At 40.2% G+C, this 27,850-nt stretch overlaps 1 protein-coding gene across 1 annotated transcript in view; it reads left to right on the forward strand.

The window, feature by feature from the left end:
- Adam32 (ADAM metallopeptidase domain 32) overlaps window positions 1-27,571 on the forward strand; it is a 75,577-nt gene extending 48,006 nt beyond the window's left edge. Inside the window, exons 19-26 of the mRNA XM_055593352.1 lie at window positions 5,854-5,958; window positions 7,676-7,874; window positions 12,444-12,552; window positions 13,956-14,145; window positions 16,687-16,770; window positions 23,491-23,593; window positions 24,751-24,904; window positions 27,529-27,571. Coding sequence (XP_055449327.1) covers window positions 5,854-5,958; window positions 7,676-7,874; window positions 12,444-12,552; window positions 13,956-14,145; window positions 16,687-16,770; window positions 23,491-23,593; window positions 24,751-24,904; window positions 27,529-27,571 — 987 coding nt within the window. The remainder of the gene's footprint in view (window positions 1-5,853; window positions 5,959-7,675; window positions 7,875-12,443; window positions 12,553-13,955; window positions 14,146-16,686; window positions 16,771-23,490; window positions 23,594-24,750; window positions 24,905-27,528) is intronic.
- Window positions 27,572-27,850: the final 279 nt, after the last annotated feature.

Here is a 27,850-nt window from a genome sequence, read left to right on the forward strand (position 1 = left end):
GCCTTTCTCAATGAGGATTGATCCTCTTACCCAGGGTCCTCCTTTTTACTTAGCTTCTTTAGGTGTACAGATTTTAGTATGATTATCCTATATTATATGTCTAATATCCACTTATAAGTGAGGATATACCATATGCGTCTTTCTGCTTCTGGGATATCTCACTCAGGATGATCTTTTTTAGTTCCCACCATTTACCTGCAAATTTCATGATTTCCTTGTTTTTAATTGCTGAGTAGTATTCCATTGTGTAGATGTACCACAATTTCTGTATCCATTCCTCAGTTGAGAGACATCTAGGTTGTTTCTAGATTCTGGCTATTATGAATAAAGCTGTTACAAACATGGTTGAACAAATGTTCTTGTTGTATACTTGAGCATATTTTGGATAAGTGCCTAGGAATAATATAGCTGGATCTTGAGGAAGCACTATTCCTAACTGTCTGAGAAAGTACCAGATTGATTTCCAAAGTGGTTGTACAAGTTTATATTCCCACCAGCAATGGAGGAGGGTTCCCCTTTCTCCACATCCTCTCCAGCATGTGTTGTCACTTGAGTTTTTGATCTTAGCCATTCTGATGGGTATAAGGTGAAATCTCAGGATTATTTTGATTTGCATTTCCCTGGTGACTAAGGATGTTCAACATTTCTTTAAGTGTTTCTCCGCCATTTGATATTCTTCTATTGAGAATTCTCTGTTTAGCTTTGTACCCCGTTTTTTAATTGGATTACTCAATTTGTGGCTTTTTAACTTCTTGAGTCCTTTATATATTCTGGATATTAGCCCTCTGTCAGATATAGGGTTGGTGAAGATCCTTTCCCAGTCTGTAGGTTGTCATTGTCCCCTATCAGTGGGCTTTAGGAGGGGCATGGGAGGAGAAAGAGGGAGGGAGGGAGGGCAGGATTTGGAGGGGACGAGGGAGGGGGCTACAGCTGGGATACAAAGTGAATTAAGTTGTAATAAATAAAAAATATACTAAAAAATAAATTGAAGTTAAAAAAAAAGATGTCTAGTTGGGGCATCACCTCCCTTATTTTTTTGGTGACTCCATTTACAATCCTTTAAATGTACATGAACTGTCACATGTTTTCTTGACCTTGGCCATTCTGACTGGCATAAGATGAAATCTCAAAGTAGCTTTGATTTGTATTCTCTGGTGACCAGAGATGTTGAACATTTATTTAAGTGTTTCTCAGTCCTTTGTGCTTTACCTTCTGAAAACTGTTTAAAACTATATCCTATTTTTAAATTAGGTTATGTGTTTTATTAATGTCTGTTTTTTTTTTTTGAGTTCCTTATTTATTTAGAGAGTAGCCTTCTATTGGATGTGTAGTTTTTCATTTTTTCCCCTTCTGTCACTTGCCACTTTGTCCTTTGCCATCCAGAAGCTTTTCAGTTTCATGAGGTCCTATTTATTGTTGTTCTTAGCTCACATTTTACTTGTTTGTGTCATATTGAGAAAGTCTTTTCCATTGCCAATGAGTTCAAGACTGTTCCCTGCTTTCTCTTCAGTCAGATTCAGCTTATCTGACCTTATGTTGAGGTCTTAGTTCCATTTGGGGTTGAGTGCTGTGCAAGGTGATAAGTATGGATCTATTTGCATTCTTAGGCATGCAGCCAACCAGTTTGACCATGTGTTGAAGATGTTATCTTTTCTCCAGTTTTATCCCTAGTCTCTCTAGGTCTTTTATCATGAAGGGATGTTGGATTTTGTCAAAGGCCTCTCTGCATCTAATGAGGTGAGTATATGGTTTTTGTCTTTCAGCCTGTCTGTGTGATGAATTAAGTTTATTGATTTATGTATGTTGAACAATCCCTGAATCTCTGGGATGAAGCCAACTTGATCATGGTAAATAATATTTTTGACGTGTTCTTGAATTCTTCTTGCAAGTATTTGTTGAGGCTATTTGTATCTGTGTTAATATGTGATAATGATATATAATATTTTTTTCTGTTGAGTCTTTGAGTGGTTTGGATATCAGGGTAAAAACGGCTTACAAAAAGAATTAGGAGATGTTTCTTTAGTTTCTATGTTGCAGAATACTTTGAGGAGTATGGGCGTTAATTCAATTTTTTGAAGGTCTGATAGAATTTTATGTGTAATCTATCTGACCCAATGCTTGTTTTAGTTGGGAGATTTTAATTTACTGATTCTATTTCACTAGGAGTTTGGGGTTTGCTTACATTATTTCATTTTGATTTCACCTTGTTACATTGTGTATATTTTAAAAAATGCATTTATTTCTTTTAGGTTTTCCAGCTTTATGGAATATATATATTTAAAGTATGTCCTTAATAATGCTCTGACTTTCTTTGCATCTGTTGTAATGTTTCCACTTTCATCTTGATATTATTAATTTGGATCATCTCACTGCATGTTTTTGCTAATTTGGCTAAAGGTTTATCAATATTATTGATTTTGTCAAAGACCCTTGGTTTCTTATTTTTTGTATATTGTTCTGTTTTTTCTATTTCACTGATTTCAGCTTGAGTTTATTTCTTCCTATCTACTCTTTTTGGCTCTTATTTATTCTTGTTTTTCTAGAGTTTTCAATTGTGTTGTCGTTATTAATATGGGCTCTCTCCAGCTGTTTTTGACACAAGCAGTTATTACTGTGAATTTGCCTTCACTATGTCCCAAGGTCGAGGGATGTTGTGTTTTCATTTTATTCAATTCTAAAAAGATTTTAGTTTTTTTTCTTGATTTCTATATTGATGTAATTTCATTCAGTAGTGAGTTGTTCAGCTTACATGAAATTGTATATTTTCTGCTATTTCTATTGTTGTCGATATCCAGCTTTAATTCATGGCTGTCAGATACAACATGAGTTGTTATTTTAATTTATCTGTATGTGTTCTTACTTGCTTTTTGGCATAATACATAGTCAGTTTTGGAGAAAGTTCCCCAGGATGCTGGATAATGAGTATACTTTTTAGTGTTTACACAGATTGTTCTATAGTGGTCTATTTGATTTATATCATTGTTTAATTCAGCATTTCTCTATTTGTTGTCTCAATGACCTTTCTCTTGGTGAGAGAGGGATCCTGAAGACTACCACTTTCAGTGTGTATTGGTCAATACGTGATCTTGGCTGTTGGTGGTCTTTCGTTTATGAAATCTGATGCCCTCCTGTTAGTGTGTAAATGATTAGAATTAAAAATCTTCTCAGTAGAGCTTTCCTTTAATAAGTATGTAAGTAACCTTCCCTATGTCTTCTGATTAATTTTTTGGTTGAAGTCTATTCTGTCAGATATTAAAATAGCTATGACTTCTTGTTTCTTGGTTCCATTTACAGAGAGTATTTTTTTCCCACCCTGGTGGCACCCATCTTTAAGGCTAAGATGGCTTTCTTGTAGATGAGAGAGGTAGATTTTATTTTTTAATCCATTTACCTAGTCTATATTTTTTTATTGCAGATTTGAAGGCACTAATCTTTAGATTGATTATTGAAATGTGCTTATAGATTGTAGACTTTTTTCAGGCTTGTGTTCTTAGTTGTGTTTTGCATTTCATTAAATTATAACTTTATTTTCTTTTAGGTTTCCAGTTTTATGGAGTATATATTTTTAAAGTATGTCCTTATAATAATGCTAAAAGTCTCTATGCTTATTCCTCTCTTCAGTTCTAAGTATGGTGCTCAGTATTCTGTTCAGGGTTTCTAAGTATGGTGCTCAGTGTTCTGTTCAGGGTTTTTTGCTTGTTTGTTATGCATTTTGCAGCTGTTTGTAGCCTCAACGTTTTTTTATTTTTCTAGCCAGGTGCAGTGGTGCACCTCTGTATCCCAGAACTCAGGGAGGCAGAAGCAGGCAGATCTCTGTGACTTTAAGGCCAGCCTGGTCTACAAAGTGAGTCCAGGACAGCCAAGGGTACACAGAGAATCTCTCTCTCAAAAAACAAGCCAACAAAAAACCCCAAACCAAAACAAGAAACAAACAAAAACCAAGACAAAACAAAAAAACCAAAATGGAGGAAAAAAATATTTTTTTTTGCTTTGGTTTGGGTAATTTTCTCCTTTAACTATATTTTTAAAAACATTTATTTTTATTTTACAAACATTGGTGTTTTGTCTGCATGTGTGAGGGGCTCAGATCCCTTTGAACAGGAGTTACAGACAGTTGTGAGCTGTCATGTGGGTGCTGGAAATTAAACTCGGGTCCTTCAGAAGAATAGCCAGTGCTCTTAACTGCCGAGCCCTTGCTCCAGCCTTCTCCTTTAACTATTATGGATAGTTTTTTGTATACAGTAGTGTGGGTCATCGGTCATGATCTTTTAGAACTTGTAATGTATTGTTCCAGACTTTCCTGGATTTCAGTTTTCACTGAGAAATATCTGGATGGGTTTCCCTTTATATATTGACTTGTGTTTTAATTTCTCTTGTAGTTTTCAATCATTTTACTTTGTTCTAGCTATGGAGTATTTTAATTATGCTATGCTTGGGGTGATGTTTTTTTTTCTGGTCTTATCTAGTTGAGGTTCTGTATGCTGCTTATATCTGTATCAGTATGTCTTTCCTTAGTTTGGGGAATTTTTCTTCTATGATTTTGTTAATGATCTGGTCTAGGCCGTCAACTAGGGAGTCTTCTCCTTCACTCAAGCCTATAAATGGAAGGTTTGATCTTTTCTCAGGATCACACAGTTACTGTGTGTTCCTTATGTTCGTTATTCTGTGCAGATCCTCTACTTTGGGCCCTGGTATTCTGTCTGCCTTCTGCCTGATTCATTCTATGTTGTAGACTGTTCTTGGAGTTTTCCAATTGGATATTAATTTTTCCACACCAGCTTTATTTCTGCATGTGTTCTTTTCAATGTTTCTCTCTCTTTACTGAATTCAGTGTTCAAATTCTGAACTAGCTTAATTTTATCCAGCTATGCATTTGTGTTTTCACAGACAACACTCAAGGGTTTGTTGTTATCCCCATGGAGTTCAATGACGTGATTGCTGATGTCTCCTTTACATTCCTTGAATTATTTCATGAAGTGTATGATTGTTCTTCTAGTTTCTGTGTCCTGGGGTTCACCTAGGTACTTCTTATAGACACCACTTCTAAGTAGTGGTGGGTATGTCGGGAGACAGGCCGTCTTTGCCATTCATGTCGTTTTCTGTTTTGGAGCTTGGACCTGGGCAGGTGGACTTGTTTCTTTGGTTGTTTGTCTGATATGATCATTAGGCCTGGCTTAGATTGGTGCAGTAAAGGAGCTGCAATGGCCTAACCTAGACCAGGTAAAGCTAGAGCATGGGCTCTTCAACTGGACCAGGCAAAATTGTTCAGAAACCACAGGTCCAGAAGTAGACTTGTGGGTGCCAAGATAACAAGGGGGAGTGGGAAAGAGCGTCTCACCTTTTGAGCTAAAGCAGGTTCAAAGGCAACCTAACTGGGCCTAGGCCGGTGGGTGTGGAGATGGCCATACGTGAGGAGGAAATAGAGATGGGTGGGGGAGGGTAAAAAGATAAGACACCTCAAGGATAGCCCACCCACAGGGGGTTTGTATCCGGTGGGTCTGGAACCACCGGATACATTAGATTTGCAGGTGGCAGCAGGTCGGAGATCAGCTTGTCTTTTTAAATCATCAAGATTATCATGGTCTGCTCATTAATTTCTTTGTTTTCTTTCTCTATCGATTTGTGGTTCTTCTTTCTCTTTTATATTCAACTTCTGGAAAAACGTATTTCCTGTCCTCTATGGCTTCTGACAGGCTTGGGAAGGAAGTAGAGTATCAGTTACTCTATGAAGACCCATCAAGCACTCTCAGAGTTTATGAATGCTACTGTCTGTACGAGCCACTATGGCTAATACCTTCCTAGATCACATAGTTCTGCCAAGTTTTTGTTATCGTCATGTATTTTCCTTTGCAGCAATGTGGGCCTAATAGCTGTTGTGACCCTACAACTTGTGTTCTGAAGCCAGGAAATGCTTGTGACAGTATGTCTCCCTCACAAACCTGCTGCAGAAGATGTCAAGTAAGATTTCAGTTTAGTAACGTTATGTAATCGCCTGTGAACTTTATACAGGGTGCATTGACTTATGGCTAGAGTTTTATGTAAAAACAACTTGCTTTTTTTTAGTAACTTAAGTACTTTTAAAGAAAAGTGAATCGAGGATTCAATTTCTTACCTGGTGAAATTTTCTTCAATGTTGCAGTCTTTGTCTAATATCTCTGTTTTTATTAACTCGAAGCTGTTTCCCACCCCATCTCTTTTCTTTGTGTGTGGCAGATTTTCTTTATTTGACCCTGTTTGAACTCATTCTATAACCCCTGGTTTTCCTTTAATTTACTTCTTCCTGCCTCAGTATCCCAAGAACCCAAGATTAAAGAAGTCTATCACCAAGTCAAACTAACATTTTTCCAAACAGGATACACACACACACACACACACACACACACACACTTCTCATTTATTGGCAATGCTATTACTGAATGTTCCCATGTTGATTGCTGATCTGTTTCCTTTTTTAGGTCTTCCAATGCGTTTTTTAGTGAGTTTCACATATGAGAATACCACAGTTGAAATACATGCATTCATATCATCTTCTTCATTGTTCTCAGTTGACACTGTTTTGGTTTTTTTTTCTTGAAACTCAAAGCATGGTTATATTTATCTTCTGTAAATTTTTTTCAGTGTCAAACAAAAATAATGACCAAGAAGATGAGATAGATGATCCTTTAAGAATCCTTATGTAATCTTTCAGAATTCTCTGTATAAAATATTATAATGTAGCATAAAGGTTATACTTGGATTCCTTTCTTAAAAATTCTCATGGTTCCAATGCTTCTCAGTCATCATTCATCTGTTCCCTACACTCGTCTCAGTTATTTGTTTTGTATCTGTACTTTAGGAAGTTGACTTAACTAAAATATTTTCACTCTACACAAGTAATTTCATGCTGGAGAGATGGCCCAGAGGTTAAGAACACTCACTGTTCTTCCAAAGGTCCTGAGTTCAATTCCCAGCAATCACATGGTGGCTCATAACCATCTATAGTAAAATCTGGTGTACAGGCAGAATGTTGTATAAATAATAAATAAATCTTAAAAAAAGAATAATTTCAAAAGCTAAGAGTAGTCTTTGTACCCGTGAATGATACCACAAGGCTTCAGTGCGTATATGTGTGTGTGTGTGTGTGTGTCCAGTGCATATGCCTACGGCCTGTATGAGTGTATGTGAAGCCAGAGGTTGACACTGGGATGTTTTCCTCTACTGTATCTTATTTCTTTGATCTGTGTCTCTTCCTCAGCTCGAAGCTTGCTATTTCTGCTAGATTGGCTGGTGCATGAACCTTGGAATTTTCTTGTTTGACACCTCAAGCCCCCACACTAGGATTACTGGCACACACCACCATGCCCAGCTTTTTTTTTTTTCATGCCCAGCTCTTATGTGAGTTCTGGGAACTTGAACCCAGGTCCTTCGGCTTCACAGTAAGCACTTTTCCCATTGAGTCATGCCCACAACCCAGTGTCCTATTTTCTGTTATACCATTCCTTAGATACCTGTCTCATTGCTCATTTTCATACAAACATTCAAGTTGTTTTAAAATAAATAGCACAGTAACTTACACTAAGAGATGGAAGAGCACCAAGAAATCAAAGAACAAACTATACTGTTTTAAAATATTTATAAATACAGTATTGTGATATATATGTATATGTATATATATATGTATATTTGTTGTTGTTAGTTTTTGCCACAGAAGCATGAATGTAGAGCCAAATACCATCCAATCTGTGACCTTCCTGAAGTCTGCAATGGGAGCTCAGGATACTGTCCACCTGATCTCACTATACACGATGGACACATTTGCAAAGCTGGGGGCTTTATTTGTTATAAAGGAAACTGTCCTGACCAGAACGAGATGTGTGAGAAAGCATATGGAACAGGTAACATTTTGGTTACATCTAAATCAGTGACTCAGTATTTCTTTTCACATTGCTAGGACAATAGGAATCATCACATAGATTTCTGTTTCTATGTAATGCTTACATAGTTTCAAAAGTATTTTTACTGAAGTATAAATGGCAAATATAAATTATCTTGGGTATATGACTTGATAGTTTCATATATGTACATATGCTTAGATATTTGCCATAATCAAGTTAATAAAAATATCTATAACTTCCCATAGGTACTGTTTTCTCTTTTAGCTTTAAATAAAATCTAAAGATTTACGCTCTTAGCAAATTTCAAATATACAAAAGAGGGTTATTTCCTATTGTCATACTGCTATATTTTAGATACTTTGAGCTGAGCCATTTTATATAAATCAAACTTTGAACCTCTTGACTGACATCTCCCTTTTGCTCCTTACCCTAGTCTTTAAAACCATTTCACACTGTGCTTCTGTGAATTTGACATTTTTTTATTTCACATAGAAGTGGGATGACAGTTTTTTAACCTCTGTACCTGGCTCATTTCACTTAGCACAATGTCTTGTAGATTTATTCTTGTGACAAATAGCTTCATCCTTACTAAAACTGAACTTATGTATCACCTATCATTTATATCTATCTATCTATCTATCTATCTATCTATCTATCTCCTATTCATATATCTCTTTTTTACAAATTATGTTTAACCTATTCATTATTCTTTAATTTTTCAATGGACCGTTAGGTTGTTTCAAAATCTTGACTGTTGTAAATCAGGCAGCCACAAACCTGGAAATGCATATGTCTTTTCGAGAAGGTGCTTTCCTCTCCTTTGGATACGCCAGGGTGGAATTCTAGTCATCAGCTAATTCTGTACTGAGTTCTTAAAGAAGATCTGTGCTGTTTTCAATAGATTCTACATTTGCTTGTACTTTCATCACCAATGGATGAGAGTTCCTATTTCCCCCATGCTTACCAATGTTTAACTTTTGACTTCTTTGACACTTACTCCAACCTCTATGAGATTATATTTCACTCTGAGTGTTCTTTTATATTTGCTTGTTTGGTGGTTTGTGATGTCGAACAATATTAAAAATACCAGTGTCTTCCACTGATCTGCTCTGCAGCAGCCAGTGGCATCTCTTGCCAGTGTGGTCAACAGTCATCTTTCCTAAACCTTCTCGAAAAAGGAAATGCTGCAGTGCTGCCTTCCACATTGCCAAGAAGTAGCTCCTGCCACACAGCATCTATGGAGGGGCAGCCACTTCCTGAGCCAGCTGAACCTGGCCCTGAAACCATGTGTCCTCTCGAGAGTCATACTCCGCACTCCAGTTCTCTTCATTCTGGCTTGTTTCAGACCTCATCTTGCATATCCCTCAAACTTGGCAAGTACTGTAGGTAATGGCTAACACTCGCTTCATCCTGCTCTAAGCTCTAGGTCCCAGCTCCACAGCTCTTGTACACATACCTATATCTTAATCATTTGAATCACAGTCACAGGAAACTGGCCCACTCCCTGGCAATGGAAGTTATAGCTTTCTGAGTTGCTGACTTCCAGTTCTTGGATCAGAGTTTGCTCTACTCAAGAGACTCATTTCAGCTTTTAAGGGCCAATACAGAGACTGATATAAAGAGATGTGAAAGACATTTTGATTATATAACGAAAAAGAAGTCAGCTCATCAAGCAGATACGTTGTAAATGTATTTATAGTTGATGTCAGAATACCTAAACATATATATCAGGTATGAAAATGAAGATAGACCGCAATACCACAAGAGTAGGGAAATTTAATCCATCACTTTGCACAAGACATGCTTTTTTTTTTTTTTTTTTTTTTTTTTTTTGAGAGAGAGAGGATCAACTTTTTCCAATTACTAAGAAGAAGACACCCTGTCTGTCTGTGGGAGTTTTCATGTGGTTCCCTCTGCAAGCTCCTTTGAATACTGTTGAATTAATATCCCCCCATCCAGGCTACAGGAGAGAAGCTAAAATGAGTTCCAGTGAAGTGAAACTGCATTTGGAAAAATTATTTGGAAAGATCACAAAAAAGTTTACTTCAAATATTATTTTTAAATATATATATCTAGGGCTGGAGAGATGGCTTGGCCATTAATGGTTAGGCTCACAACCAAAATAAAAAGCCTTCGTAATTTTTAATAGGACAGATACAGTTTGTATGTGACGTCCTGGTATTGATTGTTAAGTTCATATGAAAGAGAAATGGATGTGGTTGACAGTCCAGCCGGTGTCTGGTGTCAGTTGATTATATACAGTTCTTGTTAATTACATAAATATTTACTTAGCACCCTGTTGGGGTAGAGTAGCCTTCTTATGTTGAGAATATAGGCAAGAATTGGATGCGAACAACAACACTAAGACCAGGGAAATTCCTATTTATATGGAACTTAAATTCCAGTGAGGGAGGGGGCGCGAGACAAACACAAAATTTATATATAGAGAAATAAAAAAAACGAATAGAAATTAAAAAAAAACGCATGGTGATGCCAGTTAATGGTAGCACGTGGTCAAATAGTGCAAAACCATAGGCAGGGTAACAGAAAAAAGCTTAGTCGCCATGCTTGTCTGAGGAAATGAAACTTCAGAAGAAAGGTGAACGGTGAGAAGGAGCCAGTCAAGGTTTGGAAAGGGCATTCCAAGAAGAGAAACATAGGCAATGCTTTGGTACTTCACAGATAATTACAAGGCAGAGGTTTTCAACCTGTGGGTTGCGACCATTGGAAAACACATATTTCTGATAGTCTTAGGAACCCCAACCAGATAGTTATTTTTGCTGCTACTTCGTAACTATAATTTTGCTACAGAGTGGTGTCTCAGTTCTTAAGACCTTTGGAAATATGTGTTTTCCCATGGTCAAGAACTGATGATGTAATGCCCGGACGTGGGGATGGCTGAAATCAGGATTAGGAGAATAGTTTTTTCTTAGTGTAATGATAAACCAATTGAGATACTTAAGTAAAAGACTAAAAATATAGCTTTAGTTTTTAAAAGATCATTGTAGCTTGTATTTTGGTAGTAGTGTGGGTGGGAACTGTTGGAAACTAATATGGTAGAGAAGATGAGATGTGACCCCACTTAGGCTGTTCTTATGGCGATTTTTTCATGAAGACTCTGATCTAGATGGAGGTAGCTGATGAAGGGAAAATGGACTCAAGGACCATTCCTAAGTTTGGCCTCATTATCTGATTCACTAATGGCATAAAATAAGAGTGGAGGGGGTAAAACAGGGTTTGGTTTGATATATTAGTCAAAGATGAGTCCTGTGTCAGGTAAGAATGCTAACCCTTCAGTGGGCTCTTTTCTCAGCTGGTGTAAAGTGACCTATTGTGTCTAGTCATCTCTAATCGTTGTCTTGAAAGGCAAGGTCATGCTCTCTTTTGCTCTGCAATAGTTTTGGAGCATTACCTCAATTGTTTACAGTAATTATCCAATATCTTTATTTTATTGCTCTAGTGATTTATATGAATGACAATTTATTAAAATGCATCTATTATCTTACTGTATTTCATTGAACTAGATTATGTAGTACAGGGAATCTAAATACAGTAGCCTGTTTCTGGATGGGCGACTTGAATAACTAAGGAGACTCGGAAAATGCCTTAGAATTAAGGGACCATTTGACAGATGACTTCACACTTGCAAAATGTGTCTTTTTAACTAAGTCTCAGTCTTACTCTGGGAAACTAAATTTGAACTGGAAGCGTGTCTCTGATACTAGTGGAAGGAGGTGTATAAGACATACTCTTTCTACTAGTTTCATTCCCAGTTGCTGTGATGAAATACCCTAACTAAGGCAACTTTGGGTGGGGGGAGTGTTTATGAACATTTATGATCCTTGGTTCCAATGGGTAACAGCAGGAAAGAGTGAGCAGACCGAGGTCACATCAGATTGGCTGTCAAGGGCAGAGAGAAGGAATGCATGCCGCGTACTTACTCTGTACTTAGCAGCTCAGGACTCAAAGTCAGGGAATAATGCCGCTGATGGTGGGCTGGGTCCCGCAGACATGCCCACAGGCCCACCTGATCACCTTTCATCCAGACACTGTTGCCGTATGATTCTTTGTTGCCATGTTGGCGCTGAAACCAACCGGCATGCTTCCTATGGTTTGCAACCTAAGGCCATCTTTTGTTTCTACCCTAGCACATCATATTTCAGTACCGCCAAGTTGAAAAAATCCATTGGTGGATTAAGCCCTTGATTAGGGAAGCTACCTCTCGATATAGTTACTCTTCCATGATCGTGTACGGTACCCAGAACTAAGCCCTAAGCAAGATTTAACCTCCTATCTAACCGATGTTCCTTTTCGTTGTTTTCTCTGACAAAGCCCTCTCCTCTGCATATACATCTATAACTGTCCCTTCTCTTGTCTTTTATGTTACAGAAATCAATACAATATAGCAAAGAAGCACTAAGTTATAGTCATGAGCGCTGTCTCTCACTTTAGTTTCTTCTCTGTCCTTACAACTTCTTAGGAAACCTTTTGAGTTAGGTAATAATGGAGTTAGGGCATGGAGGAAGATAAATGCATACCTTAACCAAAATATATTTCTAATTTTAATAGGTTCAAAGAATGCTCCCTTTGCCTGCTATGAAGAAATCCAGGGTCAAACTGACAGATTTGGCAACTGTGGGAAAAACCAGCAAAACAAATACGTATTCTGTGGATGGAGGTGTGCCACACAACACAGTGATACTGTCTATGTCCCATTGTTTTTTTTTACTTAGTTTTTATTTTTTTAGTATATACCATGAATTTCATTTGTTTCAAGTATCACATTGTCTGAAGCTGGAACGAAAGTCCAGGCTTGGACATTCCAGGGCTGCAAGATAACATTTTGAAACATTTATTTGCAGCTGATCATGCGGCCCCTAAATCAAATCTAACATCGACACAATACCCACAGGGCCTTTCCCTCTAAAGCTACTGCTTTTCTTGTTTATAAAAATAATCCCTTTGATGATTTACCCAAGATGAACACTACTTCATGTTTATAAAATTAAGTGCAATTTCTCCTGCATCTTCACAGAGAGCTGTTTCCTAATTTGTTCCTGAGTTTAGTAAAAAATATTTATTAAAATCTTACTATTAGTAGACATTGGGTTAATAATAGTTGGCAACATACACATATACTCTTGCTCTCTCGTGCCATTTGTAGGTTCTTAAACATGCCACATCCTTTGATGTTTTCTTGAATTCTGGTTAAAACTAACTTTTAAGCTTTAGCTCTGTAAATGTCTACAGAGATTTCCGGAAATGATAAGCTAGAATGCCATCTTATTTTAAATTTCTATAAGGACTTATTTTATGTATGACATTACAGTGGGATTTTTATCATGTTTAATATCAATTAGTAAGGTCTCTGGGGGTACATCTAACATATTTATTTATTATTTGCTATATCTCATTGATTTCTTGACAGAGTAAACTAAAGACTGTGAGTAATAACAAATACTTTACATCAGTGGGTTTAAACTTTATACCTTAAATGTTTATATCAACACATTCTATTTTCTTTATGTTGGCATAAACATAGAATCATTACAAAACATTTTTTCCTATTTTTAATTTATTATAATTTATTCACTTTGTATCACAGCTGTAGCCCCCTTCCTCATCCCCTCCCTATCCTGCCCTCCCTCCTTCTTCTCCTCCCATGCCCCTCCCCAAGTCCACTGATAGGGGAGGTCCTCACTACCTTCCCTTTGACCCTAACATATCAGGTCTCATCAGGACTGGCAGCATTGTCTTCCTCTGTGGCCTGGTAAGGCTGCTCCCCGCTCAGGAGGATGTGATCAAAGAGCAGGCCACTGAGTTCATATCAGAGACAGTCCCTGTTCTCATTACTAGAGCACCCACTTGGAGACTGAGCTGCCATGGGCTACACTGTGCAGGGGTTCTAGGTTATTTCATTTTATGAAAGAAGGGGGATACAGAAAGGCCTGTAGGGGACAGGAGCTCTACAAGGAGAGCAACAGAACCAAAATATCTGGGCCCCGGGGTCTTTTCTGAGACTGATACTACAAGACATTTTTAATAACCATCTAATGCATACTAATCATTTTATGTTATTAGGAATCTCATGTGTGGGAGATTAATTTGTACTTACCCTAGCCGGCTTCCTTATAGCCCACCTAATGCTAGCAGTGCGTCTGTGGTTTATGCTTTTGTACGGGACCAAGTATGTATAACTGTGGACTTTGGATTGAGCAGTGAAGACGATCCACTCAAAGTTCCTGGTGGCAGTATATGTGACCATGATAGGGTAAGTCATTTACAATCATTTTCTTTTAAAAAAATATTTATTTTTATGTACATTTGGTATTTGTGTGAGGGAGTAGATCCACTAGAATTTTGAGTTACAGACCAGACAGTTGTGAGCTGCCATGTGGGTGCTGGGAATTGAACCAGGGTCCTCCTCTGGAAGAGCAGCCAATGCTCTTAACTGCTGAGCCATCCCTCCAGCCCTGCAATCATTTTCTTAAAAATCTAGTTTCATTTATTATTTTGGTCAGCATTTTCATATTAAAGGATGGTTAGGATTGGTATTGGCTTCAGACCCCCAAGACCAAGCTCTCAGCATAAAGAACATTTATTTGCCCCAAAGGGAAAGAGGGCAGGGAATAAGAGACAAAGTCAGGAGCTAGAGGACGAGGGAGAAGGAGAAGGGAAGAAAGATCAGGGAGCAGGGGTATTTGTCTCAGACAAGGACAAAGGACTGCCTCTGGAGAGAGAGGAGGCTGATGTGGCACATAGGAAAATGGTGGTTTATAAAGGTAAAATGGGAAACCTTGTGTTAGGGTGAGGTGTTTAATTTTAGTTGGGCATGTTAGTTAGGTGAATCAAAAAGAGCTTTTGATTGCTGGACTTCAATACTTTGATAGCTGAACCTTGGTCATCAGCCTCAGTAGAATGGATTGGCCAGATAAGGAATTAGATCTTAGGGGCTAGACTGTAATATAATACTTTTTAGCAAGGCAGGGGGAATTGGGAAAAGGGCAAGGCCAGCCAAAGCCAGGCTTGCCACACTTGAGTTGGCCAGAGTCTTCAATTATCAAATTTTGACTTGCACTGTGTAATCCTAAGTGTTTGGAGGAGAAATAAATACATTTAATTGATGTTCATCCTGGTAATAGGAAACAGAAACATTTCATTTTTTTAGCACTTTATCACAATGAGTGAGGACATCCATACCAAGCACTTGAGGGCTAGGGTAGAGGACAAAGAAGTGTTGGGAATATATTCTGCTTCAATACTTTCTAGCGCAGAAGACTGCTTTTCTTCTGAGAAGAAATTCACTTAGTCCTTGTGGCTCAGTGGAGAAGACCATCCTTGAAATCAGGATGCTTAGAATTATTATGTGATGTTTTACAAGTTACCTGAACAATGTGCGATGTTTTGAGAATAAGTAATCTCAACTGGACTATTGTGGAAAATACAGGGAATTACCAAAAATGGATAGAACTGTTAGTATTTTGGAACACAACCTGCTCCTGGGTTACCCAGCAACTTATGATGTCATCATGTGTTGCCGGCCATGTGGCCACACCTGGAAGGCGTGGTTACCTTGCCCCTTAAAGGGACGACCCCAACACGTGGCCTCTCTCTTCTCTTCTCTCTCTCTTACACACACTCTCTCTCTCGGGGCACCCCCCCTCTTTCTTTCTCTCTCCCCACCATGTCCTGTTCTCCCACTCCCTCCATACCCACTTAATAAACCTCTTGCATAGAAGATCGGTTGACCAGCCTCATGTTTCGTTTAATAACATTGGTGCATTGGCCGGGAATGCCCAGGACATAAGTTAAGCTTAATTTGGCTGCTATTATAATTATCATTTTTTAAAATTTGCATCCACGACCCTAACTCAAATCTGAAAATACAAAGGGAATAAGTTTACCTTAAAGTCTCACTTAATTTCTGACCACTTTTAATTTAATTCAGACCATTTGTGTCTGTGCAGAATTCTATTAAAGCTCTCTACTTCCCAGACCACTGAAACCTTTCCTATGACACCAGCCCTCACATCTTGGTGGAGGTTTAGGTTCATAGCAAAGTCTTAATGGAGGCATGGCTCTTACATTTCTTCCCGCATCCTAACTCTCGACTGCTCTCATCACAATGCTGTACAATGCTGTACAGTTGTTACAACTGGTGGGCCTACAGTTACACACGATTATCACCCAAAGTCTCCAGACCACTTCAGGTGTACCTGGATAATCTTCAAATTCTCAGTGATTAACAAACATGTTTTTAGATATAACACAGGTCAAAAAACAAATCTCAACAGAATTTTAAAAATATTTTAAACTAAGTAAAAGTATGATATCAGCACTTGAGAAGTGCTGCAAAATCACTAGATCCAAATTTATAGCAATGAACTGCCATGGTTTTGTTATTAAATGTCTTTTTTCCTATTACTTTATTCATCTAATCAGTTTACAACTGGATCACAGCCCCCCCTCTCCCAGCCCTGCTCTCACACCTTCTCTCCATTCCCCCTCTCCTTCTCTGAGAAGAGGAATTTCCCCTCTCCCCCAGGCATAACCCACCCTGTACATTAAGTTGCAGCAGGACCAAGCACATCCTCTCCCAGAGGCCAGGGTAGAGGGATCTAAAGGAGACAACAACAGAGCCAGAGACAGCCCCTCCTCCCATTGTTAGGGGACCATGGTGACCGAGCTACACGTCTGCTTCGTATGTGCAGGGGCCTCGCTCTAACGCATGCATGCCCTTTGGTTGGTGGTTCAGTTACAGTGTTAAGATGGCTGGAGACCCCTGAATTGGAAACCTCTCTGTTTTCTTTAGATTTGTTTAAACAGTGTATGTGTAGAATCAAGATTTCTCAAGACCAATTCGGAAACATGTACAAGAAAGTGCAACGGACACGGAGTAAGTAGCCGCACATCTCTGGAATGTTTCCCAGCATCATTAATTTATCAGGCTCATTTGGTGTCTATTGTGTGCCAAGCCCCTTTGACACCTGGGAGCTGAAATAAGCAGTTAAACTCAGCTGCTATCATTAGTGTTAGAAAACATTTTTGGTAAAGTTCAGTTGTAAATGACTTTTTAAAAATCCTGTTACAGTGGAAGATCGCAGGGAGGTAAGTCTCATGTTTGTGAGACTATGGGTTCATTAAAAACGTCAGCTTTGTCTCGCTCTTGAAAAACACATCTTTATATTTACTGAAAATACATCTTTAAAAAAATTTTTTATTGATTCTTTGTAAATTTCACATCATGCACCCCAATCCTACTCATCCTCTTGTCCCTCCATATCCCCTCTCTGCCCTTGCAACACCTCCAAAGAAAAACAAAAAATAAAAACAAAACCAAACCCACACCCCAAACCAAAGCCATCTCGCTGTGGAAGCTGCAGTGTGTCGTGGTGTGTCGCACAATGCACATACCTTTTGCCCAGCAGCTTTACTTGTAAATGTTCCTTGTGGAGTCATCGGTCTGGTTGGAGGCCTCTGGCTTCTGCTACACTATCAATACAGGATCCTCCCTGGGACTCCTCTCAGACAACAACAAGTCCTGTTGTTGTCCTGTGCAGCTTTGCTTCTGCAGGAAGAAAACCACGTCTTTACGTCCTCCCTCCCGCCTTGGTCAGTGTCACACCGTGCAGTATTAGATTCCTTATGACTGATGATAGACTTTAGCAGGTTTGTTGTCGCCCAAAGTCTGGCATTCAGCACTAGACTCTTGCAACCGCTCAGCGTCTTCCACCTGTGGGCTCTGATGAATGGACGATGGATGGCGTCCACTCTCGATGCAGCGTGTCTCATGTTCACAGTTCCCGAGAACTCTGTGCTTGGCTTATCCAGCCTTCCCTTCCCTCTAAACAACCAGCAGCCCCTGAAGCTTTGCATTTGTCCACTACAGTTTGGAACACACTCTTCTCAGAAGAAGACTTATAAGTAGCCAACAAATGTCTGGGAAAAAATTCTCAGCACTGTTAGTTATGAAGGAAATACAAACTTTGAAACAATGAAACCTTACCCCAGTCGGAATGGTTGTCCTCAGGAAGGCAAAAAGTAATCAACTGTTTGCAGCAGAGCGGAGAAGAGGGGACCTGTGGTACTCTTCATCATCAACAGAGGAGATTTAGAACCACCCAGGAGATACTCTGGTGGGGCATCTGGGGAGGAGTTTGAAGAACGTTTTAGCTGAGACGCGAAGGTCTCAGTGGGTGTGAGCGATGCCGTCCCGCAGGGTGGGACATGTGACTGACTACAGGGGATAAAGCAGTGAGACATCAGCATTCATCTCTTCCTGCGGTTTTAATCTTCCTGAGCCTTCTCCCCCCACACCCTGTCTGATTCAGGGTTTCTTGTGCAGCCTTGCCTGGCTTGCTTCATAGACCAGGCTGGCCTTGAATTCAGCGAGCCTCCTGCCTCTGCCTCCCTGAGTGCTGGGATTACAGGCTTGTGCCACCAGGCCCAGTAGCTTCCTTTCCAAACCTTTCTGGCTAGTTTTCTATAACATGATAACCCTACAGTTTTACCCATTTGTGCAAACCGTGTAATTTCATCCTTCTTTGTGAATGAAGGAGATTCATATACCTGTATTTCTTTATTCATTCATCCATTGCTACTCACGTAGGCTAATTTTGTAGTTTGGCTATTGTGAGTATACTACAATCAATATGAGTATGCAGTCATCTCCACAGGAAGCTGTCTTTGATTCTTTGGGGGAAGTGTATCCAGATGTGACACAGCTGGATAGCATGGAAGTTCCTTAGCAATAGCGTCCTACTCTGCCTCTTCGCCAGTATTTCCTGCTGCTTTTTTTCCTTGGATGGATGGATAATGTTTCCCCAAGAAGCAAAGAGTTACTAACTGAAAAGGCCAGTGTCAGGTATAGGATACCTTCCCGTGAGCTGTTGGTCAGGGAGTTTCCAGAGCACCCCGAAAACATCACAGGCCGCGGTCAATATCCCTGGTTACCCACCGGCACAAGAACATCAGACCCTATTGTTGAAAGCACCCCCCCCCTTTAGTTGCAAAGCACTGAGATGTCAAAATGGATAGAGGTGAAAGTTTCCTTCATGTTGTCTCTAGCTTTCGTAATGCCATAAAATTCTGGCAAGCTGCTGCAGGAGAAAATTTGGCAATGGCCCCAACCAGTTGTGTATCCCATGGCCTACAATAGTGACCTGCTGGGCGAGACACACACTCATGTCAGCTTTGAGCAGAGAAGATTTCGTTTTGCAGTGGTTACAGAGACTTTGCAGGGATTCATAATTGCTCAGGGAGCAGAGAAAAAGAGACTGTGGGGGTGCTCAGCCCTCAGTAAAGCATCCATATGCTCACTCTCCCACAAGGCTCAGAAAACACCACGGAAGAGGGGCAGAAAGCATGTAAGAGACTGGGGAGGAGCGCTTTGAACTATTCTTCCGGACACCACTCAGCCATTGCTCTCATGATGTCACTGCAGCCACAGTAGCCTGCTAAAAGCTGGCTAGCTCACCATTTCCTCATGCACCAGGGAGGGGCTCACGAGGCTCCTCCCTTCGATCCCTGATGAGGGATTAGAGGCAGTTGGTTAACAGGAAGAGAGGGCAAGAAATTTTCTTCAGTGGTGTGACGATTGATGAGTTGTTCATGTTCCAGTACATAACCCCCAACTCACGCTCATTCAGGCAACCACAAGTAAACTCAGCAGGTCAAAGAAACAATTTAAAACTTCAGGAGGGGCTCGTCGGAAGAAGTGTTTCAGCAGAGCAGAGGTGGGTGATAGGAAGAGAGAGGGTAATAGGGGGTGAAAATGCCCCAGACTTGTTAGACACATGTGTGAGGTTGTCAAAGAATTAGCTGTTTCTCATGCTGCTCCGCTGGGGGCCAGTATGGGCTGGCTATCGACAAGAGCAGCCTGCAGAGGAGACAAGTGGTTAGAGAAGAGAGGAGCCAGGTGCCGCTCAGACTGACGAGCAATCAGATTGCTTCTTTATTTATTACAGGTTTCACAGAACAAAGATGGACTAATGATTATCCAAGAAGTACAGATTATGTGTCTGATTTTTCATTACATGCTCAGGGTTACAAGTTCAGTCACAATTAGAGAGTACAGCTGGGCACGGTGGCGCACTCCTGTAATCCCAGCACCCTCGGAGGCAGAGGCAGGAGGATCTCTTTGAGCTCGACACCAGCCTGGTCAACAAAGCAAGTCCAGGACAGCCAAGGCTATACAGGGAAACCCTGTCTCAAAATAACAACAAACAAAAAACAACACCCCCCCCAAAAGAACAATTAGAACAAACAGAACAGATTTTATTTTTTTTATTAGCCCTATAACTCTAAAGACTCTAAAGCATGTCTTCTCCAAAGAAAACATATTTGTTACATGACAACCTGCTTTTAGGCTGCCAGTATTTGCAGTTTTGAAGCACTCCAGACAAACAGAAAATACCTGAAATGGTCTTTTTATGAGCAGCCAATTCTAATACCTAACTCCTTTTAGTATAGCTGTTATTAAGTAGGAAAAGTTTAGTCAGTCTTTTATTTATTGAATTCCATTTCTCCAGGGATACGCCCTATATGACCCCCTTTTTCTAAATTACATTTTTAGAGAGCTCTGCGCAAACTTTAAAGGGAGGCCTTGAATATGTCACCTATTCTCCTGGCCAGTCAGAGCTTGTCAATTATCTCTGTCAATTGTTCCTGTTGGAATTTGCTTAGGGGCTGATACCCCAAGAATGTTTCTGGAGTAATAGCCTCATGAAGAAATTTCTAGCTATGTGCTTTTCTCTGTTTAAAGATCTCCAGGGCATAAGAAAGACTTCCAAATAGAGCCAGATAAAGTGATAAAGTTATTTTTTCTGAAAGCAAGGTATAACTCAATTTTCTTTGAAAAAGACACAACATGAATCATAATGCAGAAAGTCCTTAAGAATTCAACACGCGGAGACCAAAAACCTAACAATAATTGCAGCATTCAGCTCAGCTTGGCTGGAACTGTATCAAAAAGCTGTGCTGGGCCGCTGCCGCCGCTGCCACCATCCGCAAGGCAGGCGAGAAAAGGAAGGGTGCGGCGCAGCGGCCCCGGGGCCGAGGAGGGACCCAAACATGGAGCTGTGGGAAGAAGCTTGGTCTCCGGGGCTGCTGGATTCTGAGGACCAGCAGATGGCCAGTCATGAGAACCCAGGTGAGGTGGCCTCAATGGTTCCTCAACCAACCCCACTGCCTTCCCACCAGGCCAGGGAATCATCCCTTGTGACTCTGGTGTGTCTGGACTCCTGCTCCTTGTCCTCCAAGAGACCCACACCCTCAGCTTAGAATGAGAGGCTGGTGCTCAGGTCCCTAAGGGTCCTTTTGATAGGCCCGCCCAGATGGTTGGGGCCACCTTTTGTCTCAAGTCTGCAGCTGGCTGCTGTTTGTGCCCAATACCCTGTTCTGGATCTAAGAATACTGGGACCTGGTCCCTCCTCACATCGGGGGTAGGCCCTCCAAACCCGGGGTCTGGAAGTTGTAATGAATGAGGGAAGGACTGGGAGGGGATCTGAGGTCACATGGTAAGATGTGGGAAGGGTGGGCTGGGATAAATATAAAATTACTCACTTTTAAGTGTTGGCAGCATGTATTTTGTCTGTTTAATAAAGCATTATTGGGTTGAACAAAATTTATCTGTGGGTTACGTGGTGGTTAGGTTTGTTGGGTGAGACCCATCCTGGCCCACCAACACCCTCACCCTCTCCCTGGTGAGTCCAGCCTGATGACAAGAAAGCTCATGAGAAGGCACAGAGGGTGCTGTGTGTCTGCCGCCCGGGGCAGATGGCGTTGGCTTCCTCCATTTTAATAAATTGGTGCTTACAACACATTGCTTCAGTGTTCCTTAGACTCGTCACCTCCACCTGTTCACAGCCACGTATCCATTGGTGTGGGATTGCAATGAAGGTTTGGCGCAATCCTGACTCGAACAAGAAAAAAAAAAAAAAAGCTGTGCTGGCTTTATGGCTTTTGCCGTTCCCAGTGGAAACGGCTATGCCACTGTTCTTTCTTGTTTTATTCCAGTTTGCGCCAGTCAGATAAAAAAATAATTATTTTTACATTTGTTAAGACTTGATTTATTTGCCAAAGTGTGATTTTTGGAGTAGGTTTCACTGTCTGATGGTCTTTTTGATGAATTGTTCCCTTCGTTGCTTCTAATTTTGCCTTGTGGTTATCTTTTAGAATATATGTTTATTCATATATACAGGTTTATATAATATATGTATATTATGTATATATGTATATAATAGAGTATATATAATATATACTAAATATATATGACATATACCCTAAATATGTATTATATATATCCTATCTAGTATCCTAAATATATATCATACACATATATTTACATACATATATCATACATCTATATGATATCCTAAATATCCTAAATATATATATCATACATATGATATACATTTAGGATATAATCATATATACTTAGTATATATATATCACATGTATTAAGGATATATATCATGTATATTTGGGATATAATGTATATATTTAGGGTATATATCGTACATCTATTTAGGATATATATATATAATGAATATATTTAGGATACATATGTATCCAAAATAAATTTAGGATATATATCATATGTATTCAGGATATGTATGTATATATTACATATATTCAGGATATATATCATGCATACATTCAGGATATATATATACACACACACACAGGATATATGTACATCATTCAGGATATGCAGCATATATAGTTCCTATATATCATATATGCACTATACATATATGTATATATTTCACTCTCAAGCTCCACCTTCTCATTGCATCATTTCCATACTTCCCTTTCTACAAATCTATGTGTTTATCGGGACAAATGGCTTCCCCCCACCTCAGACAATCGTCGTGTGTTTGCTTTCTTACTTATTTTTGTTAAATTCAGTCATGCTCTCGTCTATGGCATTAGGATTTTGTTTGTTTGTTTGCTAGTCTGTTGATTGAACTTCTCACTGTGCTTCTTATTTTCTTTCATTGCCAAGATTTTCACCTGGCTTCCTGCCCCAAATTACAATTTCTTTTCATTTAGCAAATTTATTCTCATGGAAGTTGCTGATTTTTCTTTTTAAAATCAAGATTCTGGTTACTCTGTTGAGATTTAGATCCAGGTCAGATGGCATTAAGAGGATTTATGAGAAGAGCACTTCTTTTATAGTAAATGTTCCACAATCAGCCCGGGGAAGGGTTAGGTCCTTGCTGGTGAAGGCCAACGGTTGAAGCAGCTGACAGGAAGTCCCTGAATCTGGGGAAGGAAAAAGAAGCATGCTGGGATCCGGCCTACCGCCTCCAGCCCACCGCTAGATTAAGAGTTGACGTGTGTGTCTGAAAGTGCTCTCTACATTTAAGAGTAAACATGTGACGATGTTACAGTTTTCTTGATGCAAGATACAAGTCTCATTTCATATATTTTTAATAGTTCTTCCTTGGATGCGTGAGTTTTAGTCTAAGGCAAATACTCACTTTGTGGGGTTCTCTCTTTAAATCACATAAATATGATCATACTCGGCTAAGATAAAAAAGTAAATATTATGACGTAGCACATAGTTTCATAATTAAAAAAAAATCACTTACACTTCTCAAACTGATCCTAGGTGTGCAATTCCCTTGGTGACTGCCATTGTGAAAGTGGCTTCAACCCTCCAAACTGCGAAGCTGAGGGCGGGAGAGCGGCCTCGCTGTGGTTTAGGAAGAAGGGCAAGTATTGGCATCCTCAAGTAGCTATCGAGAAAAAGCTGTAAGATTACTTAGTTTCATTCAAATAAAGCCGCAAGTTGCCACCTCGAAAGAGACTAGTAACAGAATCAAAAGACAATTAGACTTTTCTCAAATAATGGGCCCAAACATTGTTAGCCCGTTTCTGTGAGGAGTGAACCCTCATGTCAGGTGTCTCGTGCTGTCTGTCTCTTTATGCTGCTGTCACGTGGGGGGTTTCCCACCTGCTTTTGCATGTGTACAAATTGTGCAGTACCTCATCTCCAGGTGACGTTTACTGTGCTGAGTGCGGTCACCATGGTGTTTCCATTAAAGGAGGAACTACACGGAGGATGAGGTTTGATGTAGAGTCTGTAGACTTCAAGAAACAAATGAAGGATCTCACCTTAAGTAGTCATAACAGAAGGGCTGCTCACCGCGGCGGCCTGTGGCCTCTGTCATTTATGCACCTATTAGATTTGAAAATACATCTGGAGCTCTTTGTTTTGTAATTGAAAATAGTTTTACTCTCATGCAGTGTATTCTGATTATGGTTTCCCCTCCCCCAAACCTTCCTACGTCCTCTCCATTTTTCCCACCCACCCAAAATCACACCCTTTTCTTTTTTTCTTGAACGCTTAGGACCTGACAGGCTCAGAGAGGCACTGACAGCAAGTGACGGACTTGGATTTGGTGTTAAGCTTCTGAGTTTTTAATCTGGTGCCCTTTTAAAACAGCATAGCGGTCTCATAGATAGGACTGCAAACCTAAGGTGGGAATATTGTCAGCTGTCACCTGCGATGCTGGAGGCGTCACACCAGCATGGTGAGGTGCGCTGAGAACCCCGTGACAAGGCAAAGTTGGGGAGTCTCACTGGAAGGAACCCACACTTCAGATCATTGGATTTAAGGCGCTCACCAGGTTAAAGTGGGTTTTACTGTAATTGCCAGAGGGTGTCAAATACACTAAAAACCTCTGAAACTTTGTCCCCATGTCTTAAGGAGGAGCTTAGGTATAGTTTCAAATACTGTCATACTGTGTGGTCAGTTTTCCAAGTTACTTGTTTGACAACAACAGCAAAAAAAAAATCATTTTAATGAATTTGTTGCAACGTGAAAGTCAATTATGCTGTTAATGTTTAACATACCTTTTATTTTTAGATCTGTACAAGGAAGAAGATAATGGTATAGAAAAGAAGTGGCTTCTAAGTTTGTACATTGTTTTAATTATTCTAACTTCAGCAATCATAATACTCACAGCATGGAGAGGCATGAAACAGCGGATTTTCAAGGAAGAGGAATCCCTGAGTAGCGAGTAAATTGAATTCATGTTTCAGAGTTACATTTTAATAGCATTAAGACCTTGCCACACAAGCAAGGTGTCAGGCGAAGCGATGGTGCTTTGCATTTTGTTAGGACTTCGGACACTAGATCAATTTATCATCTAACTGCATGGAGCCTTTGTGAAAACACTAGTTAGCGAGCAGCTTTGCGAAGATGACCGGTTTGGGAGTATGGCTAACTCGCCACAGTCAGCGTTGTGTTCATCAGCCATCTTCCCGTACCTGATTCCGACAACTGTGAGGCTTGCTGTGTGGAGGCAGAGGATCTGAGTTCATGTCCTCATGCTTGTCCGTGCAGAAATCCACCTCCCCACCCTGCCCTGCAAATCGCGGATACTTGTTCATTATCATCTTCATGGCAAATACTAAGACGTTCATTCCAAACGTTGTGACCTGCTTTCGTTTATAGCTTGTTTCCCCAAAACTTTTAAGCTGGCCATATTCTGTACTTAAGCACTCGACGGTACCCTAAGTTCAAGTTTGCCGAGCCCCCTTTTCTCTGTTGTGGGCTGTTTGCACATGAGAGGGTTTCCCCAACCTCAATTTGTCTCAAGCTTGCAGTTCGGGTTTTAATCTACAGGGGTCAGAGGAGCACCTCACATCTTCCGAACCATAACGGATGTGGGTCAAAGTAGGATTGCTGGGGGGGGATGGCAGCTATGCTTTGAATTTCCCAGGGAAACCATCATCCAGAGCAGCTGCATCGTGTGTCCACGGACATCCTTCTGGGCAGCCCACTCTGTTTTCTCTCTAGCTGCTTCCCACTCTCAACTTCTCCCCTTCTTCCTGGCCTTCCCAACAGAATTGGGGTCGCATTATTGAACAGTGGTGTGTCATCCTTGGAAGACTGCTTTTTCAAATCCTGTGCATGTTTTATTCTATTTTTGAGACAGGGTCTCACTGGGTCACCCTGGCTGGCCTGGAAAATTCCATATAGATCAGGCTAGCCTTGAACTCATGGAGATCTGCCTTAGCCTCCCAATTGCTGGAATAAAGCCTTTGGCCAGATGTTAATTGAGCTTTTGTCCTATTGACATGGATTCCTTGTTTATTTTGGATTTGTATTTGTTTTTTTGTTAAAGATTTATTTATTATATATACAGTATTCTGTCTGTATGGACACCTGTATGCCAGAAGAGGGCACCATATTTCACTATAGATGGTTGTGAGCCACCAAGTGGTTGCTGGGAATTAAACTCAGGACCTCTGGAAGAACAGTCAGTGCTCTTAACCTCTGAGCCATCTCTCCAGCCCTTGGATCTGTATTTGGATGCTAATTCCTTGCCACTTCCAGTATTTGAAGTGATTATGTTGGTCCTTTTGTTCCCTGATTGTGTTCCCTTTGTGTGTAGGGATGATTGCCAAGGCTAATGTGGAACAGATGTCCCTGCATGCTTTCTTTGGGGAGTTTTAGGCTTCAGGTCTTAATAAAGTTTGTTCTTGAGATTTTTTTGATTAACTTTGTGTAGTGTAAGAGGAGAGTCCAGTTTCAGTGTTCTGTGCCTCATTACTTGTTTTCGAGCATAATTTATACGCTTGGCATGCATGTTTAAGACCAGCTGACACGTGTGGGGTTTCCTTCCGCATGCCATTCCATTCCTTTTTTTTTTTCTTTTGTGCATCCATTTTTTACAACACTCCACGTTCTGTGAACTCAAAACCTCCTTCTGTGCAGCACCATTGTTTTCAGCCCTTGTTAGACAGCACCTCTGCAGACACAGACGCTGTGGGCTGGCCTGTCACAATTCTGTCTGCCTGGTTGTCCCACAAGGATGCGGCTGTCCCTCCTAGTTGTGAGGTCGTCAATTATTCCATGTCCCCGTGTGAGCAACAGGAAGGTCTCATGTGTTTGTTCTGAGCGAATATGTTTAGTCTGGCTGAGGAGCTCTCTTCGGGTGCATGTGCCCTGTGTGTAGACAAGACAGCGAAGGACTGGGTTGGCACGGGCCTCGGTAGCTCTCTAGGAGTCCCCTTTCTTGTCTGGTTTTCTTGTCTGTGACCACTTGCTTCCCTGGACTCCTACACTTCCAGTTCTGTCACACACACACACGCATGCATACACACACACACACACACACACACATGCATACACAACATGCATACATGCACCAACTCATGCAAACACATACATGCATGCACACAAATGCACACAAGCGAATACAAACACACAGACACATGCACGCATACATGCACGCGCACACACACACACACACACACACACACACACACACACTGACAAAACTGTAGGGATAAGAGAAAAAAAGCCCAGGAATTTTATGTTCTCTTCATTGCATTGCTTGAAATTTGTGTTTTTATGTGGCTGGGGATGTAAAAAGACGGACCTGTCATTTGTGAGGCTGACGGTGTAGCTTCTTGGCAAATCACTTGCCTACCCTGTGAAAGTCCTATGTTCCATTTCAGCTACCATTACAAAGGTTATTCTAATCTTTACTCAGACCCCATTGGGTATTATTTTATTGGCAACTGGTCTTATAAAAGAGATAATTCTGCTTATACAATAATATAATTTGTATTCACAAAGTTATTAAGATTTTTTCACTGCTAATTAACATCCTTTTTTTGTATTCCTTTCTAGAACCAAATCAGAAGGCAACACTCACACCAATGTCAGCAAGTGAGTACATTAAAAGATGGTGTAAAGACACAAGTTGAAAAGGAACAATAAATTAATTATAAATTATAACTAATTAATTATAAATCATAACATAATTCATTATGAATCACAAACTTTAGACATCTTGACTTCAGCTGGTAAGGCAGCGCTTTGAAAAACCGGACTGATAAAATGTAATAGTTTTGCTTTTGGTACGCCCTTCATTTGTTCACTAATTAAGTGGAAGTCTATACCCCCCTCCTTCCGCCTGCAAAAACCTAAGGAATAAAATGGCAAATCTAAC

The sequence above is a fragment of the Psammomys obesus genome, unplaced genomic scaffold, assembly GCF_907164565.1.
Source record: "Psammomys obesus unplaced genomic scaffold, mPsaObe1.curated_primary_1811, whole genome shotgun sequence".
NCBI classification, from domain to species: Eukaryota; Metazoa; Chordata; class Mammalia; order Rodentia; family Muridae; genus Psammomys; species Psammomys obesus.